Genomic DNA, 18803 nt, shown 5'->3' on the forward strand with positions numbered 1-18803 from the left:
AATTTGCAAATCCCTCACCTATATTGTGTAGTGTCAGAGACCTTGACCTTGCTATATTGATTCCTTCATGGGTATTAGTGCTGAAATTGTCACTATGTGATGTACCTGGATAGCCCGGTTCTCCTTGATCTCCAATGAAACCCTTGCTCCCTTGAAGCCCATACAGTCCTGGGTCACCAGGGGGTCCCTGGGATGCGCCCAATACTTCCCCGTGGACACCTTTATCCCCGGGTGCTCCCATCCTTCCGGATAGTCCAGGCGCACCTGGAGATCCAACGGTCCCTTTTCTGCCCGGCACGCCCAAATCACCGCGGGGACCAGAAAAACCTATCACAAGGGACCAATGGAGTTCATACAACAATCTGGCAGGGTAGTAAATATTAGGTTTCACAAACTGCAGAGCTATAAAGCTTACCTGGTGGTCCAGGTTGCCCACCTGGGCCATAGTCTCCTCTTTCTCCTTTATCTCCCTTTAGTCCAAATAGACCTGGCAGACCCTTATCACCTGGAAGACCTAATAGTTGATGAGAGAAAATAAAAGTAAATCCAGCAAACTCGTTGTCCAAAAAAAAAAAAAGAAGACGACCTCTCTTGTGCTTCTGGTTTTTACCTGTGAGACCAGGTAATCCTCTGGGTCCAGGAGAACCTGGCAGTCCAGGAGGGCCTGGGAAACTCCCACAAGGACCTAAAAAGAAAGTTAAAAAAAACCCAAACAAACAAAAAAGAAATTACAATTAACTCATGTTTTTTTATCATAGTTATATACTGAACAAACTGTATAGTGAGTAATATAGTGACTTTGTCTGGTGCCCAGCGTGGATTGTGTTCATAGATGCAATAGCACTATCTTTATAATAGTGACTTACACAGTTGTATTTTTATCGTCAAATTGAAAGCAATTCACTTCTACAAAAAAAAAGTCATGCACACAAGGCAAAGCACAAATAGACTTAAAAACATCTTTATACCCGCTACCTGTTACATCCCATTGTTCTCCATCTCCTGCTGGACTACAGCCGCCTTTCAGTCGCGAGAGAGAGGGAGAACGAGAGAGGCATTCGGTACAAGAGTTATTCAGAAGCATAAGCATTATTTTGCAAACAAGCTCAGCCCGAGCTGGTTTGATGCTGCACCCCCTGCAACAAAGGAGGCACTGGAGGAAAAGTAACAGTACAACAGTCAGATATACTCATCATGCGGCCTTGCTTTTAATTCTCAAGCCATAAACCACATTTCAAATCTATTTTTTGGTTTTTTTTGTTGCAAAAAGCATTGAAAAGAGCTTATTTGAGGATTAAAATAAGTGTTAAGACTGTAAAAAGAAAATTAGATGAAGCATCAAATGCAACAGTGGAGCGTATGTGTCATTGACTCAATTGGATGCCTCTTACCTGGGCTGCCGGGTGTTCCTGCAACTCCAGGATAACCATCAAGACCCTCATCACCGGGCAAACCGGGCTGGCCTTTGAGACCCTCAAGCTCCGCCCCTGGCTCTCCTCTCAGCCCAGGTGCACCAGCTTGACCTGGTACACCAGAGAAACCTTTTTCTCCTTTCTCTCCTTTGGAATCGTCTCCCTTTTGACATAAAGAACACCTGGTATCACCATCCTACGGAGATGATTGAGGACTACTTTGGGAATGGATGGATACTGGACTCACTGGAAGACCGCGACTGCCAGGGAACCCAGGCAGACCGACTCTGCCCGGCAATCCTTGCTTTCCAAGTTCACCATCTTGCCCTGAAACCCCAGGGTCTCCACGATAGCCTGCGGACATTATACTGCATCCACATAAAGGAATACACTGGACAACAATGTAACCCTTTCACACACCCTGCAACCCTATAACATGATGAGCTGTATTTAGATCAGTTTTCGATTCCAAAATGAATTCAAAACAGCTGTCAGACCTAACTCAAAAACAATTGTGTTCCCCAGTGATATTGACACAGTGTCGATTGTGTGGGTCTGATTGCTGATTAACCCTTGTGTGCTCCAAATTAAAAAGGCCTTAAGTTACGCATTTTACAATTTTTGTAATGATGTATTTTGTATCATAAAAACATTATTTTTTTTTCAAACACTCAAAATGTTCAGAGGCATCTGTGCTAGATTTTGATTGGGAGGAATGTCGGCGCCATTGACTGTCGGTGCTGGACAGACCTGGGGCGCTTGTGTTTTTTGCGCCAGTAATGGGCAGCATTTTTCACAACCCCGATTTGTTCAGTGGCTATGTCAGCGCTGTTGGACAGTCGGCGTCGGTGCGGCTGGATGGATGGCCGCTGAAGTTTTCGGATGAGGAGAGAGGAGCGTTGGCGAAGAGCGCCGATGCGTATTTGGAACCGTGAGTCGCCGCTTGGAATTGAAATGGATTTCCATGGGACAGGAGAAGTTAACCAATGTCTTTTTTCGTCAATGGATGCTACAGCTTCTTGTTGACTTTGAAACTTAGCTTGTAGCCGACGTGTGCACATTTTGAGCATGACGTCTCTGATCCACTGGTTAAAAGACACTTTGATTCTCTCCTCTTTCATCTCAAACCGCTTCAAACAACAAAGCGTGTGACGGAAAAGTGGTTAGGACTGCACGACTGTCCGTGTTTTATGTTATGTGTTGTGTTTATTATTTTACTTTATGTTAACTGTTTTGTAAAGCGCTTTGTTACAGCTGCCGCTGTTGTGAAAGCGCTATAGAAATCAGCATGTATGTATTGTATTGTATTGTATCCATACATATATAGTTTTTATTAGTTCTTTGGGATTTTTTATTCTTTATTTTTTGCAAAAGGGAAAAAAAAATTGTGTCTGGAGGTCCCAACCAAGCCCTACTAACAATCCCGACCGGACGTGTTCATGGAAAATGCATTGGTTTGAAGCCTCCTGCAAAAAGACAAACTCATTTGCGATCCTCTGGCGCCATCTAAAAGTTGCACAATTGGAATGACCTCAACCCAATAATATGGCATGCATACATCTGTCCAAGCGAAAACAAAGCGATTGACGTAAAAATCGTGTGAAATGCATTTTTACACATTAGGTTTACGATGCATTCAAAAATATGAATTATAATGGGTCTCTATGGTGCAAAATATGTAAATTGTGAAGATTAAGGTATCAAAACGTTTTTTTATTATTGCTGCAATGCCTGAGAATTATCAGCCGGTGACGTCATGAAATTTAGGCCATTTTAGAACCCCTCCATAAGTTTCAGCTCTCTCGTATTTTTCTGAATGCCTTTGCCTTTGATTCAGACATCATTTTACATTTATCGCAAGCGGTGCACTACGAGGGTTAATCATGTCTTAAATCCATTGAGATGCAATTATGACTCGCCTAAAACTATTAGCAATTCTATGAATTTACTCTCATCCACTTTGCTCTTGAAAGGAGAGGGACAAGAATCTGCTGTGGGAAATTGAGCGACATGTACGAAGACCTCCGCTACGGCATAGAAACAGGAGGGCAGAACATTTCATTCTTGAAATATTTTCAACCTCATTCCTTTATTCAACAAGCTATTCGCTATTATATCCAGTGCGGCTCTTCAGCCTGTTATGGCCATTGCAATCTAAAAGTGAAGCACACCTTTTAGTGTCGCCACAGCTGTGTCTCCTTTTCTGCCTCTTGGACCTGGCTCACCAATGAGCCCCGCAGTTCCCTGCAAGAAGACATCATCATGGAACGTGAGCAGTCACTTGAACAATGTCGGATTTCTCTTACTGGCAATCCATCCACTCCCGCGGGGCCCTGGTCTCCAGTGTCACCTTCCCGTCCAAACTCTCCAGTCATCCCAGGATCTCCAGCATCACCAACGGGCCCGGCTGGCCCCGGTGGAGAGTTCACGGTGCATTCACATTGCCCGTGATCCCCTAAAAAGACAGAAACAGCAGATTCACCGTAAATTCAAAAACAACCCCCCCTTTTGTTTTTTGTTTTGTATTTTCTTCAAAAATAGTACCTTTGATTCCCTTGAAACCTGCATTTCCAGGCCTTCCTCTACCACCAGGAGACCCCTTGAAGAAATCTCCCCCTTGATATGTCAGGCGGAAACATTGGACCTTTAATCTGACTGTCCCAACCCACGGTGGTAATCCACGATGATGATGATGATCCTTTACTCACATGATCCTTTGGGCCCTGGGGGACCTCGAGAACCTGGGCGACCAGGGTTGCCTGGCAGTCCTGCACTGACAGCAGGACTTCCCTGCTCCCCTTGTTGGCCCTTCTCGCCTGGCTCCCCCTTTCTTCCAAATGGGCCGGCGTAGTCAAACACTGAAAGAGTTAAAACAGTACATTTAACTTTTGATCCTGGCTTAACGTTTTTTGGTTTTGTTTAGTTTTTTTCCAACTAGGCAACAACTTCAGTTGTGATTTATTTGAGGAAATATGGCGTATCCAGAACATGTTTGTTGTGACTTATTTGATAAGCAGTATTGTCATCATTTTTTTGTTTTTAACCGGTAGCCCAAACCTTGTTGTTGTTGGTACGAAGCTGTACGTCCCGGTGGCCCGGTAATGCCTTGATCTCCTATTGGTCCCCTCTCACCTTGGGGACCTTGCTCACCAGGTGGACCAAGGGCACCAGCTTTGAAGGTTAAAAAACAAACAACGACAAATCCAGCTTTCATTGTTGGCATCTGAGATTTTTTTTTAAAGAAGTCATCAGTACATTGGCTGCTCTAAATGAATTACAAATGTCAAAATAAACATGGTGACTTCTTGATTTGTTGATTATTTCTTTGGAATCTATTTTCATACCTGATGAGGACCAGGGCCATAATCCAGATGAAATCAATTCCCCGGCTTCGCCTAGCACTCCCTGAAATACAAAATTGGCACAATTCATGTATTCTCCACACACAAAAAAACAGTTTTGGTGCGTTTTACGGGTAGCCATACTATTAAGCACATTAACTGATCATTAAAAAGTTTTTGACATTGAGGTGCCGTGTCTTACTTGGCTGCCACGAGCATGTATGTTGTTGATTTAATCCTACTTGTTTGTGGCCTGAAAAATATCTTTCCTCTGTATTTTTTATTTTGTTGCCCATTTTCTAAAGTTAACAATTTCTCTTTCCGGTTTGCACAACTCATCAATTCTTGATCTTCCCCCGTCAAAGTAATTTTATTCAATGCCTTAGCGTGTCGCCAACGGATGCTCCCTCATTTGTACATAGCGGCACTAGCGGCAAAATTTTGTCATGGATGATTTTTTGTTGTTGTTTTTTTTTACATACACAAAGATTTTATGCAAATTTTGAATGATGTCACTTTGATTCGTGTTGAATTTCACAATCAAAATGAAAATATTCACCTTTGGACCCTGTCTGCCTATTGGTCCTTGGTCCCCCACATCTCCCTGAAAGGGAGACTCGTTAATGACATTGTATTAGACAACCTCATCATTGAGTGTGCCATACAGCCTACCCTTGGTCCAGGCCTCCCAGGTGCACCAGGTAGACCCTACAAATGAGTCCAATGATGAGGATAAAGTGAAACTCTGGCCTGAAAGAGATCTGACTTGAAGATACAGAAAAGTTCTCACGCGTGATCCGGGGAAGCCCGTAATTCCCGTTTCGCCTTTGTTGTCAGCCTGTAATCAAGCAACAATAACACTGCCTTGATGTACAAAGTAATGAAATAAGAGGAATAAAGTGCAAGGGGCAGCGGCGAACACTTACCAGATCACCTGCTTCTCCTTTCACGCCCTTAGGTCCAGGAGCACCCTGAAATGATGTGGATATTTTCACACCTTCCAATCAAGACACAGTTCTTGGCAAAGGAATGACACTGGAGCAAATGTACCCACCAAGGGTCCGAAAGGGAGCTGACTGTGGGGATAAGTGGAGTTTCCTGGGAGTCCTTGGGGTCCAGTATCCCCCTGTGGTGCAAGAACGATGACACACACACACACACACACACGCAAAGAATACGAAATTGATCGACCATATTTACTCAACCAGTCATCTTATTTGAAGTAGGCATCTAATGGATAGGAGACTTCGCCTAACCTGGTCGCCCTTCATCCCCTTTAGTACATTTGTCACGGCCTGTGCAGAAAACAAATTGTGCCAATGAAGCATATTGAATGTCAGAGGTCTTACATGCAAAATTAACACCTGAGTCCAAGTTACCTTTGGTCCACGAGGACCCGGTGCCCCTGGTGGACCCTAGAAGAAAACATAAACAGCAACATTTTAGCCCTGACATGTAAGAAGTCTTAAAATGAACACAATGTGAAATATGCAAAAGTGCATGCATGTTATTGTGAACATATTTATCATTTTGATATGGTTATATTGTTATACCTTTGGTCCTGGGATCCCTGGGTTTCCCTGCCATCCTCGGTTACCAGGGGGGCCCTGTTAAATATCGCATCAACAGTCAATAGGTAAGTCTACAACTTGTTTCACTACAATATCGAGAAGACCTGAGCAAACCACAGTCACTGGGTCACATCTGGCCCAACACCAGTTTCTGATTGGCCCTCGCAGCCTTTATGAAACCAAAACCTTTAATACGTGTGCTCTTATTTCGAAAGTGGTGCATTTGTTTAGATGTGGACGGTACAAGCGAGGCAGCGAGCAGGTGCTGCAACTCTGCTGTGCTGCCAGCTTTGTAACATTTCTGCAAATTTTTGGGTGACTTTTTGTCCTCTCTTGTGACTATATTTCAGAAAAGGGACAGCAAAAAAGTGCCAACAGTTATCTTCCTGTTTGTCTACATATCTAGCTAGCTAGCTAGTAAGGATGGTGTATCGATTTCTTAGTATCTATATAACACGACACTCATATCTATCAATTGGGTATCAAATACACTCATAAAGTCATTCGTGTAATGATGTCAACAAAATCAGCCCACTTTGGTTCTATCTAATATGATTTTTTAAGAAACCACTGTAACCAAGGAAAAACAACCAATTAGGGGCAAAAGGAGTGACCGATTAGATATTAATCATTTGTGCAGAGACTTATGGATACACGTGTCGTGGGCACACTTCAGCAGCCGTGTGCTGACCAGCTTGGGCTTCAGGAACTTTGCTGAAACTATGCTGGAATTTCTACCAAAGGAAATCTTAGCGTTCACCTTGTTTTTTTTTTTTTTAGCTGGGCATAAGAATGGCAAAAGCAGAGCGAAGGGCTCTCAGGCAGATGAGGATTCAGAAGCCCCACGAAATTAGTAAAATTCCCACTCAACAGCGTCGAACATGTTCATCTGCCTTTTGTAAATTCCGATGATAAAATGTCAAACTGCTAAAATTCAGTGTTACAGTCGGACTCCGGTATGAATGTGTGGTTTTGGTCAGGACACTGGCGGCCTGGGTAGTATTCAAATCTTGCTTGACATTTTCGAATTTAAAACTCCCTGCTATAATATATGAAATATGAAATATCGTCATGCATGAATACAAATCCAACAATCGTGTCTTACAAATAGTCCATTGGTTCCTGGTGTTCCCGCGTCTCCCTGTGGAGAGATGATCAAAATATTCATATGCTGCAGCAAAATGTGGGTGGAATGTCAACATCAAACAAATGCTTCATGTGATATATTCTTCACCCTGAATCTCTGCATGTGGACGGTCACATCCAAGGTGTCGCCCTTCTCCCCCTTCCTGCCCACTTGTCCCTGAGAGGAAACACAAAATCAGCTACTGAAAGTACACCTTGCATGTTACTATCAAAACCTTATTGTAGGACGCTTACAGGAAAACCAGGTGCGCCTTTACGGCCGATTTGACCCGGGATGCCCGGATCGCCCGCTGTCCCGTTACAGCCATCTGCACCAGCCTTTCCCCTGGGTCCCGCTTGTCCTGGGTGGCCCTAAAGAGAGGAATAACCAATTCAATGTGTTTCTATTTTAAAATGTGTCCACAAAAGAAGTTACTTACGGGAATTCCATCATTTCCAGCGAAACCAGGTACGCCTCTCATTCCCTGCGGACAAATGATTTAGCATGAAACAAGAGTAAAAAAAATTACATATATCAACAATTTACCATATTTCCTTTGGGTCCAATGTTGCCATGCCGTCCAGTGTCACCTTTGTGCCCCTTTGGCCCTTGGATGCCTTGTTCTCCTGGACTCCCCGGGGGTCCCGTGATGCCTTGGGGACCAACGGGGCCATGTTGACCCTGATGTTGAAGGAAAGAGTAAGGAAAAACAAGCATGAATCATTTCAATGTCCAGGATTAGAACAGACTGGAATTACATAGTCAAATCTTTCAGTGTTTGTTTTGAGTTTAATGACAGCTAAATTTAAACAAACAATCAAAAAAAAGAGGAAATAGCAGTTTATAATATTTTAAAACATATACTGTAGTAATACAGTATACAGTCGTAGTAATTGTGTGTGAGATTTGCCCACCAGGTGGCGATATAATACAGCTATGCAGGTAAACGAAGAAGACTTTCACTCAACAATGTTGTGTCTGTGTCCAAAGTCAAGGAATGCGTTCTCCAAAGGCCGCATTTTTCGGCTGCATGACATAATTTCAGCGCGACTCAATCGCGCGTGCTTTCCGAATTCTACAAAGACAGGCTGGGTCCTTTGAAGCCTTCAACGGCTCCTCTTCAAGCAACCTCTCTGGACAACATAAACTATGACAAATTTGGATATGCTTAATTTGAATTTGGATACTTGTGGTCGAGTTGCGCCAGAAGTGACACCATCCGGCCGAAAATGCGGCCTTCGGAGGACCCAACCTGTGAATTTGGACAGCCTGTTACTCAGTAATCTGCAGTAGTATTATTTGAGGATAAAGAATATGTTCCGGTGAGTCGTGTGATCTTGCAAGGCTTGACTAAGTGGTATTTTTCATACAACAGTCTGTTCCTTAAGTTTCCTCGCTGCCCATCTTTAAAGCCCTCCTCAAAACTCACTTGTATTCTTTGGCGTTCGACTCAGCATGACTTAGATTTGTTCTTGATTTTACTGTTGGTGCTTTCTACCGCCTTTATTACCGATTTGTCTTACTGTTTATTGTGTATGTTAAATCGCTCCATGTACAGCACTTTGTATGCAGCGATGGCTGTTTGAAAGTGCTCTATAAATACTGTTGACTTATTTTTTTGTATTTGGGGGTTGTGGGATAAATGTATTTTATTGGTATTTCAAAGAAAAGTTATATTAATTTAAATTAACTCAGCTAACATTAATTCAAATGTTTTTTTTTTAATGATAAAGTCTGGTATTGTATTAAAAAAACTATTTTGGGCTTTGTAACTCTAAGAATGTGTCTTTCATTGATTTTCAACCATACATACAATTTTATTTCATGTATTTTTTTTTCAAATTCAATGAAGTCAGAATAATTTTATTAATGATAGAATAATCAATCACTCGTTTTAGCAACTTTGAGAGCTGACGTCACGTGTGGAGCTCTTTCAGCATTTAAAGCTCTTTACATCCATCTAGTGGCCAACTTGTGTTACTACAGCAGTCACATGCCACTCATACAGGAGTTGTTTGTAGAGCAAAAATAGCCATTCGAAGTCAAGAAAGATATATACAAAGATTAAAAAAAGAACAACATTCTTGTTTACATTCCTCTTTTTGTGTCTCTGCTGGCGGCGATGGTGCTGGTCTGAGACGTGGGTTGAAGTGTTGGACTCGGGAGACAGGAATGACTTTGCAAATGATTGCGAAACTTGTGGTCGGTGATATCATGGGAAACGGCGTTGTTTGTTTGGTCTGACACTCCGAAAGGTCAGCCAGCGACGACCGCTGAGGTCAGGGGGCCTGAACGTGTTCTTGTGAGAACCAACAAAAACACCCACGGAGAAATAGTTTGGGGGCTTGATGAGCAGGTCTCCAGCCCAGTGTGTGTGTGTGTGTCACAGATTGTCACCATCTTCACTTTATATTTGTTTATGACTTGTGCACATCATTCCTGTATTTAGGGATTATTTCTTTCTTCTAGATATCACTCTAATAACGTTCGAATACATTTTTACTTTTACGGCCTACATTTGAAAACGACGACTTTCTTCTCAAGACGATGAGTCAGAATAAACTGACAATATTGTTGCCCAAGTGGAAACACCGGCTTATAATTTCGATATGGCTATGTTCAAAAATGAATCAAACATATTTAAACTTGCATTAAAAAGGAGTCGGGAATTTGGTGAATCTCAACAAAACTTGAAATGTTCTATTCATCTTTTTCGGATTATTTTGTTATCTAGTAGAAGCCTGAATGTTTTGTGCTCACACTGATTGCTATTTCAAATTGTTTATGAATCCCTCCACCGTGACAATGGCCACAGTTCAAGCTGAAGTAAAATAACCCAAAGCACAGTGCTGCCACAGCCAATGCTTTGGTGCAGGGGTACCGAATATTTATAAATATTATTATATATATATATTATATATTATTTATATTTTATATATTTACGTTGGTACACTATGCACCCTGAGCATCCTATTCGTCTCACTTTCACGAAAAGTATTAAAAAAAAAACAACTTCAAAACAGGTCACCTTTAATCTACGGTGGCGCGATCACCGGAAGTTGTTTGCGTCAGTAGTATGGAATTGCAGCTTCAACCCAGAGCTGTATTTTTTTTCTTGATATGATTATTATCATTCAGATTTTGTTTCATTTACAATTCAGCGAGGACACTGGCAAAGAATGGGAATCTGCAGTGTCGGGAAAAGCATTTTAAAACCGTTAACGTGAGCTTGGATCATTAACGCGATGCGAAAGTGCGTCCCTTGCCTCCGTGTCACGTCTCCGCTCAGGTAGGCAGTCATTTGCTTTCACAAACTTTTCTGTCTACTTCGTTTTTCTGTTTGATTCATCTTAGGGGCGCTTATGGCTTTTGCCCATGGCATGCGTGTGTCAGTGCGTGAGGTAACAGCTCGATAGATATGCCAATCTGAACACAGTTTTAAATAATTTGCTTGGAAAAAAAAACATTTGCACCCAGATTTCATTTCAATATTAAAAAAAATGACAAAATACTCAGATGACTGAATTCTATTGTATATGTGCGTGTGTGTTTGTTTGTGTGCGTTAAGGGAAGTTGTGTCTTTGCCCGGCATTTCGAATGTTTGTGTTTTGTCTCGCATCAATCTGGACCGAGCAGCTGTTCAGACAAGACCAACACTATTTTCCCCAAAGAAATTCAACCAAAATCCGTCTTTAGGGGGCGCCATAACAACACGGATTCCAAGTCATGCACAGACTCTCAATTTAAAGGAGAAATCTGTGGAAGTCGCCAGAAAATCCATCCACCCAAATAGCCTCATTAGGGACAACTTCGAGTCTTCAATTAACTTAACATGTAAAATTTGTATTCTTCTTATCTGGTTTTATCTTTATCTAAAGTGGATGAAATGTGAGTGTAGATGTGCTAAACCTTTTCTACATCAGAACTGGGCAAATTCCTGGCAAGATTAGGATCAGACCGTTATGAGGGCGATCAATGTGTAAAGAAACAGATGTGCCTACCTATTGTTGTGTTGGAAAAGTCCCTTCACAAGATGACGCGTGATGCATCCCACCCCACTCGGACGCATTTATCGATTCAATCAAAACCCTGATTTAGATCAGATTTTGTGAGTTTTAGTCATTTCATAGAGACTTTTGTTGCGGTCAAAGTACAAAGTAATACATGGGGTGAGTTGGACTTTTATCATTCGATTGTGTTTGTCTTCACAACAACTTCATTACAAAAACCAATCAATCAATGACTGTTTGCCAATAAGCATGGAGAGGAAGTGATTTCCCACAGTTTGGACTTGAGCTCACACAACAATGGCAGTGCCCATTGTGAATGCAAAATGTCAATTCAAGTCTTGATGACAACAAGAAAGGCGCACGTGGAGCTGACTTCACTTAAGAACATTCTTTCCAATCGCTCTGCTGTCACCTCGTTTCCGTCATTCTTCGGCCTCGGCTCACCATTGTTATCTGCCCCTCACTGGTTCCATCCAGCATTTCCTGCCTTCCTCTCCCTCAACTCTCCTTCTAAATCGCCGTCAAAGTCTACTTCCCCTCATTCGGACGCCAAGGGGGGGAGGGGGGGGGGACAATCACTTGACAATGAGAGCGGATAATAAATAGACGACATCCTGCTGTCGTCTGTGCTCGCTAACGCCGAACCGAAACAAGTTCATGGCAGTCGAGCATAACCTCGACATTTGAATCCTCCAAACGTCTTAGAAGTTGACCCAAAATATTCGGGGTCAAGACACAGATCAAAGGAGCACTTCTCCTCTTTTCCGATGGAAGTCATCAAAGACCTTAAGAGTGCTCAGTGCTTCCCAATCCGCTGAGAAAACGGTCAGGACTGATAATCGTAAACGCTGCTCGATAATTCTGATTGCAGGCATCAAGACTCACAAGTCATCCACCACTAGAACAATGACAAGATTGGAAGAATTTGAAGTTCTTCTCCTATTTCCTCTTGTACAACTATTCTGTCGGCAATGAAAGCTCCGTGGCATCACGAGTGACACTACAACAGGGGTGGGGGGGGGGGGGGGGGTCTCAAACTCCGTTCCTCGGGGGCCACTTCCCTGCATGTTTTCCATCTCCCCAGGCTGCAACCCACCTGATTCAACAAAGAAAAGCTTTGTCAAAACACAATGATTGCACAATTAGACCATCATTTAGCAACAGACAAAAAAAAAACATACAGCAATCTGAACGGAGCAATAAAACTCAAGTTTCACAGGAAGGTCTGGTAACTGGCGTCTGCTTTTTATCCATTCACTTCTCACCTCATTTGGACTGCTGCATAAAATGCCACACACACACACACACACACACACACACACACACACACACACACACACACACACACACACACACACACACACACGCACACACACCAGCCAATGACGCTGAGGTGTGCAGTGATGGGACGCCGATACTGAAAATGTCCTTCGGGAAGTCAGCAACAGATAAGACGTCGCTTATTTCGCCTTCAAAGATGAACATAGGGCAGCTGGAATCATGCGGGGCAAGGGTTTCATTTTTGGAATAATGTCCTTCAGTTGAACGCAAGAGTGCCGATAGATGAAAAGAAACGGAACCTCTGACCCGAATGTGAAAATACCAAAGACCTGCGCAAAGGACATGTGGTCCGACACGTACTTGAACAAGCCACTTCATTAGGGACCCCCGTATGTTGCCTATTGAAACCCGATAAGACAAAAGCTGTCTGAAAAAGGCTGACTTCACGAAGATAATAATGCTCACTCTTGATTGAGAAATTAATCGGATATAGTATTGTGGTTGTTGAAATGGAAAAATGGGGACCGAAACCTCGTCACTCGGGAGTACATAATAATAATAATAATACATTTTATTTATAAGCGCCTTTCATGAGGCTCTCAACTGTGTAAAATGTGGGTGAGTCAATTAAAGTTGATTGTCATCATTTCTCAGTTTCGAAGGGAACCAAACGCGGTCTAAAACGTACTCGATGAAACGTAACGCGTACGACTGAAATATAATATTGAGCAACGCATTACTCGGTAAAGACGATTCCATCCCACAACGGCGCAAACGCCCCGTTAACACCCAATTCTACCTGTGTGGTCGAGCAAAATACCCCGAAAAGGAACTCCGCCCACGTGTACGGTTTGATTGCACTTTGCTCTACATCTCTACTTGAATGTACTGAACTCCCGTTTCCACGCCAGTGTTGTATTGAAGAGAATAATGCTTCCCATCGCAAAGGATGTAGCTCAAGTTTGCTAAGGTGATGTCACGTTGTGCTTCTTGAGGCAGCAAAGAAAGCGAGACGTACAATCTAGGCTGTAATTAGCTTTCTCATATTACTCACACAACTCAAAGTGGACATGCAGTTTCTGCGAAACTTCTGAGAATCTGACCAAACACTGTCCCCGCCCCCCCAATCCTCTTTTGTGCTTTTGTGTTTGCATTTTTTGCTATTCTTAAATTGCACATCTATTAGTCGCTCCGTATGACGCCGTAAATTTCATCTGGGCTCGGGAACTGTCTCCCGGGGTGTACGTTTTGGGACAGGCCCAATAAGAGCAGGATGGGAAATACACGGCCTTGCGTTCCGACCTCTGACGTCCGAGAGAAATAAAAAATGAAGCCATAAACAACTGTCCGGAAGCACGCTTAGTTGAGAAAAAAAAAAGAGAAACGAAAATTAGTACAATTCAGCATTTCACAAACCGCACTTGACCACGTGCACATTTTTCACCTGTTACTTTAAATGTTGTTATTATGATATATTGATGATATAGGCATTGTATAATCTTTTTTTAACGAAAGAAAAAAAAGAAAATACTAAGCTCTTCTTTTGATACTTGCAAAATTGACCTCTTGCGCCAACCTGCTGACCTTTGGTGTAACGTTGTCCGTGACCACGACCCCCATTTTGGAATATACCGTGAGAGGTGGCAGAAATCATTTTGAAGCTATACGGAAATGAAATGGAGGGGTGCATGGTTCTAACATACCAGTAAGCCAAAAATGATTAAAGATGGCAAGTTCTTCGAAAATGTTTTCGGGTCCGGGATAAGACGAACGTGAACATCCTGTGTTCCAGTTTTGATTACAACAGTTGCAAAATGCAAATTCCTTTGGTGCTAATATTGTACATTTTTATATGACTTTAGATTTTTTTTTATCTGTCTATCTATCTTCAGAAAACACGTAAGCCGTGATTGTTCGTTACTTGAGCCCTGAGTCACTGTGATGTCATTTTCAGTGGACAGAAAATAGCAAAATGGCCGCCCCGTGAGATGGCTAAAAACGGGTGCATTTTGCCGCTCAACTCGTATCCTTAAATGCGATATTAATCAGAATGCCGTGTTTTGACTAATGGATGAGACTTTTCCGTAAAGAATGTTTCGGGAGTTGACTTCCCCTTTGACAAGGTTAGCAGCCTTTTGAGAACGTGGAAGAGTCATAAGCAGAAATTCTCATAATGAGCAGAATTGAACTTGAGGGAGAAAATTCTCCTGAAGGAATTTTAGTCCCCTGCGACAAATCCGCAACCCCATTTACAAGTTTGTATTGGATGGAACTTTTGTAAACTCATTTCCTGAAGATCTCCGTTTGCGCGATGTCTATGAGGGCTCAGCTCAGCACTGGTGGGGGGCTGCAACGAATGCCCCAAGGAAAACTCAGACAGGGTAAATAAACATCCGCAGATGATGTTTGAATATCTATATGAGTGTGTTTGTTTCAGGGGTGGGGGTGCGGGGCTTCTCCATGAACCCCCCCCCCCCCCCCCCACCACGGTTGAACCAAATCATCAATGACCCCGTTGGATAGTCTAAATTTGAGAGGCGGTCGCATACTTTTGGAGTCTGTGCCGACTTTTTGTCCCTTGTTTTGTTTCTCACCAATCCCCGCTGACGAGAGTTGGCTCCTTTGAGCCCTGTTTGCATGAGAATTCTCATTTGAGCCAAGTACCCGCATGCGTCCAAATTACCGACCATGGCGGCTGCACTGGACTCGAGGGGCAGATCCAAGAATTGCTCGGACTTTCCGCTATCCTCCCAGGCTTCTCCACGCCCGGACACCTGCGCTCTTGCCTCAGGTCTGAGGAATGAGACGTCCGCGGGCCCAAAGCACGCGTGTGTCGAAACAGGACGCAGCTGCGGCGTCGGCGCGTGGGAAAAAATATATAATGGCGCGCCGTCTCCAATGAGGTGTTGCCCTAAACGTGTCGATATAGTGTGTCTGCACGATGTCTGATTGTGTTTATGTGTCATGTAATCCATCATGGGTGTGTGGCCTTTTCACTCCAACTGTTATATTGTAACGTCGTGACTGATTCTTTGGGGCGCACTAATCTATTTAGGGAGTTTTTACGTACCTCTTGCATTGAAGGATTGGGGAATCTTTACCCCGGGCTAGCGCAAAAGGGCTTGACATATCGTTTTTGTCGTGAGCAGCATTCTGAAAAACGGTCCATTAAATTTCCTGGCAATTCAAATTTAAACGCAGACTCTTCTTGATATCGTATCTGCCTGAAGTGCAACTCCCTTCCGACACTGTTGACATTTTCACATGATGTAAATCGTGGCAATCGGTTCTTCACTAGGCAGATTGTCATCGCTTTGGGTTTTTCCTTTTCGTTAGTTTTTATTTCATATTTGGCTTTTGCTTTTTTCAACCCTTTCAGGGACAGCGTAGCTTTAATATTTTTAGAGTTAAAAAAAAAATATATTTTTCAAAAATACCTTTTTAAAGTTGAGTTTTTATTCATTCATTCATTCATTCATCTTCTGAACCTCTTCATGCTCACAAGGGGGGGTGCTGGAGCCTATCCCAGCTGTCTTCGGGCAGTAGGCGGGGGACACCCTGAATCGGTTGCCAGCCAATCGCAGGGCACACAGAAACAAACAACCATTCGCACCCACACTCACACCTAGGGACAATTCAGAGTGTTCAATCAGCCTGCCATGCATGTTTTTTGGAATGTGGGAGGAAACCGGAGCACCCGGAGAAAACCCACGCAGGCCCGGGGAGAACATGCAAACTCCACACAGGGAGGCCGGAGCTGGAATCGAACCCGGTACCTCTGCACTGTGAAGCCGACGTGCTAACCACTGGACTACCGGGCCGCCTTGAGTTTTTATTAGCGTTATTTATTTATTTTTATACGGGTTCTTTTGTGAAGTGCAAGACAAAAAAACCCCCCGAATGACTGTTTGACTTTGTTTTACATTAAATGACAAAGGTGAAAACAAAATACATTTTCGGTATGACTATGCAGCAGTTCATTTGTGTTTGTCTCATCAATGTACAATGTCATTTCAGTTGCGCATCTTTTTTATAAATCCTCTCGTTTTTATTTTATTTTGTTGACCAACGTGTTTTTTTTTTCAAAGTATTTGTCATATTGGAACAGGAGTTCAGAACTTTCAAGGACGAATGTGAATACCCACCCCTCCCAAAAAATATGTGCGTTTACTGGTCATTAGAAAAAAAAAAAATCAAACTCGAGGTGTGTTTACAATTCCAAACTAAATTTGAACGAAACACCTTGTTGGAGGATTACAAATCAGTCATTGGATACCTCGCCGCATTTGACCCTGACCTTATGTCGAGCGCGATCACTCAGGGCAGCTCTTGTAAACGTTGAGAAAAATGGAGTTCAGGAGGGAAAGGGACATATTTACGAGAGCTAATTGTTTCCTGTGCGCCCGTCCCCTCGATGCGGCTTTCACAAGACCACCTGATGGGGAACATATGGCATCGCACGCTTAGTCCTCCTGCCCGAAGGGCGATTTGGTAGAGTGTTACATATCCTGACTCCTGTGTATAAATCAGATGCTATTCCATTCCATTAGTACATTCCACTGTGTGACCCATGTGGATGCCATATTAAAAACCATTACTCCCATGAAACTTTAACCTAAAAAAGACGTCTGGTTGAACGACACAAAAGGTCTGCATTGCCAAATAAATCACCGTTCAGAGGTCGACTCTTCTTAAAAAGCCGGCAATCCCACTTGGCACAACAGGAAACCAAAAATCCGTCGGGTCTTCGCCTTGTCTTTGTTAACACTGTTTGTCTTTGCCGTGTGTTCTGGCTAAAGATTAAAGCACGCGGGATGCTTCCAGAAAGTTTCTGCTTCATTGGAAGTCCGTTAGACTTAGACTTTCAAATGCAAATTTCCACAAAGATCAGGAAAAATATGCCCCTAAAGTCACACAAAAACCTGGATTTCATACGACAGTTTGAGTATTTATGGTATTCATCACACGAGGCGTCATAGCTTGCAAGATTTCACCTGAGTGAGGATCTGAAAGATAATTTCCAAAAGCTTTCATTTTGTTGTTGTCACGGGCATCACTAATGGCAATTTGTGACCTAAACAGTGGTAGTAACCAAAGCAGTTTTTGCCCTCGTCTCTGTCCTGGCTGCTTCAATATAGCAATAGTAACACAAATAAAAGAGGAACGGAATGTGCATCAAAAAGTGAGCCATGCTTCAAAACACCTGTTTTTGCCCTAAATCCAAAAACAGTACCTATCATCTTAGAAATGTGGGTGTGAGTCATTCTACATTAGCCACACAGCTGGGTGAGCACCATGTGCCAAACAATGGAAGACTATTTTCATTTATATATATATATATATTCCCAGATAAGGATTCAAATTTCTTTGTTATGATCTTGTTGCATTTTTCTCGTGAGTCATCGGCAGTCTGGACTAAACGTCTCCAATTTCTTGTCTGTTGTGCTCGCCAATGTGGGCTCGTCTTTTCTTGGAAAGCTGCATGGTTTCAATAAAAACGAAGCGACTATGAATAGTGTGAAGGGGCTATTTTCCTATGTCGGACTCTTGCCTTTTCAATTGGGGATTGTGTTGGTAATTCAGTCATTTCGTCACAAATATGCTTGATTGCGGGGAATTGATTGTTGAGTCGTGGTTTGAAGATACTGGCTGGAGACACTAGAAATAACTTGAAAAAGGTTTTACCTCTCCCACATGCTTTAAATACATTTTGAGTTATTGAAACACAGGTCATTGGATTAAAACATTTTTTTTTAGGATTATTTAGAACCCGCTTTAACTACTCCGCTCGTACACACACAAAAATGTTAAATCCTGCTCGCTTCAAATGTTTGATTTGTCACTCCCTGTTTAAGTATACTGCAAAAAGGACACATACTGTTCCACAAAAGAGAATCAAACACTGTATATTCTAAACAACAAAGTGCTATTACATCAGAATCATATAATTCTGTCGAACGAAAGCCTGCTAGCTTAATGCTAGCTTGTAGCGCAGAACTCCTTGTCATGGTGTTTCTATTCCTTCAATCAACTGCTACATTAACACACGTGGCTAATTATGG

At 42.6% G+C, this 18803-nt stretch overlaps 1 protein-coding gene across 2 annotated transcripts in view; it reads right to left on the minus strand.

Moving 5' to 3' along the window:
• The window catches only part of col4a2 (collagen, type IV, alpha 2), a 47029-nt gene that overhangs the window by 6953 nt on the left and 21273 nt on the right, over nucleotides 1-18803 (minus strand). Inside the window, exons 5-29 of one of the 2 annotated variants that reach the window (XM_052082382.1) lie at nucleotides 7997-8131; nucleotides 7890-7934; nucleotides 7705-7821; nucleotides 7559-7627; nucleotides 7430-7465; nucleotides 6307-6360; nucleotides 6133-6168; nucleotides 6010-6048; nucleotides 5808-5879; nucleotides 5680-5724; nucleotides 5544-5591; nucleotides 5426-5461; nucleotides 5313-5357; nucleotides 4757-4817; nucleotides 4470-4583; nucleotides 4121-4270; nucleotides 3957-4028; nucleotides 3719-3867; nucleotides 3584-3656; nucleotides 1660-1766; nucleotides 1392-1575; nucleotides 976-1020; nucleotides 611-685; nucleotides 416-514; nucleotides 106-327 (exon numbers count right to left, since the gene is read on the minus strand). In XM_052082382.1, the coding sequence (XP_051938342.1) occupies nucleotides 106-327; nucleotides 416-514; nucleotides 611-685; nucleotides 976-1020; nucleotides 1392-1575; nucleotides 1660-1766; nucleotides 3584-3656; nucleotides 3719-3867; nucleotides 3957-4028; nucleotides 4121-4270; nucleotides 4470-4583; nucleotides 4757-4817; nucleotides 5313-5357; nucleotides 5426-5461; nucleotides 5544-5591; nucleotides 5680-5724; nucleotides 5808-5879; nucleotides 6010-6048; nucleotides 6133-6168; nucleotides 6307-6360; nucleotides 7430-7465; nucleotides 7559-7627; nucleotides 7705-7821; nucleotides 7890-7934; nucleotides 7997-8131 (2128 nt within the window). The remainder of the gene's footprint in view (nucleotides 1-105; nucleotides 328-415; nucleotides 515-610; nucleotides 686-975; nucleotides 1021-1391; nucleotides 1576-1659; nucleotides 1767-3583; nucleotides 3657-3718; nucleotides 3868-3956; nucleotides 4029-4120; nucleotides 4271-4469; nucleotides 4584-4756; nucleotides 4818-5312; nucleotides 5358-5425; nucleotides 5462-5543; nucleotides 5592-5679; nucleotides 5725-5807; nucleotides 5880-6009; nucleotides 6049-6132; nucleotides 6169-6306; nucleotides 6361-7429; nucleotides 7466-7558; nucleotides 7628-7704; nucleotides 7822-7889; nucleotides 7935-7996; nucleotides 8132-18803) is intronic. The other variant, XM_052082383.1, reaches the window with a different exon arrangement.

This window comes from Hippocampus zosterae, chromosome 12 (genome assembly GCF_025434085.1).
Source record: "Hippocampus zosterae strain Florida chromosome 12, ASM2543408v3, whole genome shotgun sequence".
In the NCBI taxonomy this organism is placed as follows: Eukaryota; Metazoa; Chordata; class Actinopteri; order Syngnathiformes; family Syngnathidae; genus Hippocampus; species Hippocampus zosterae.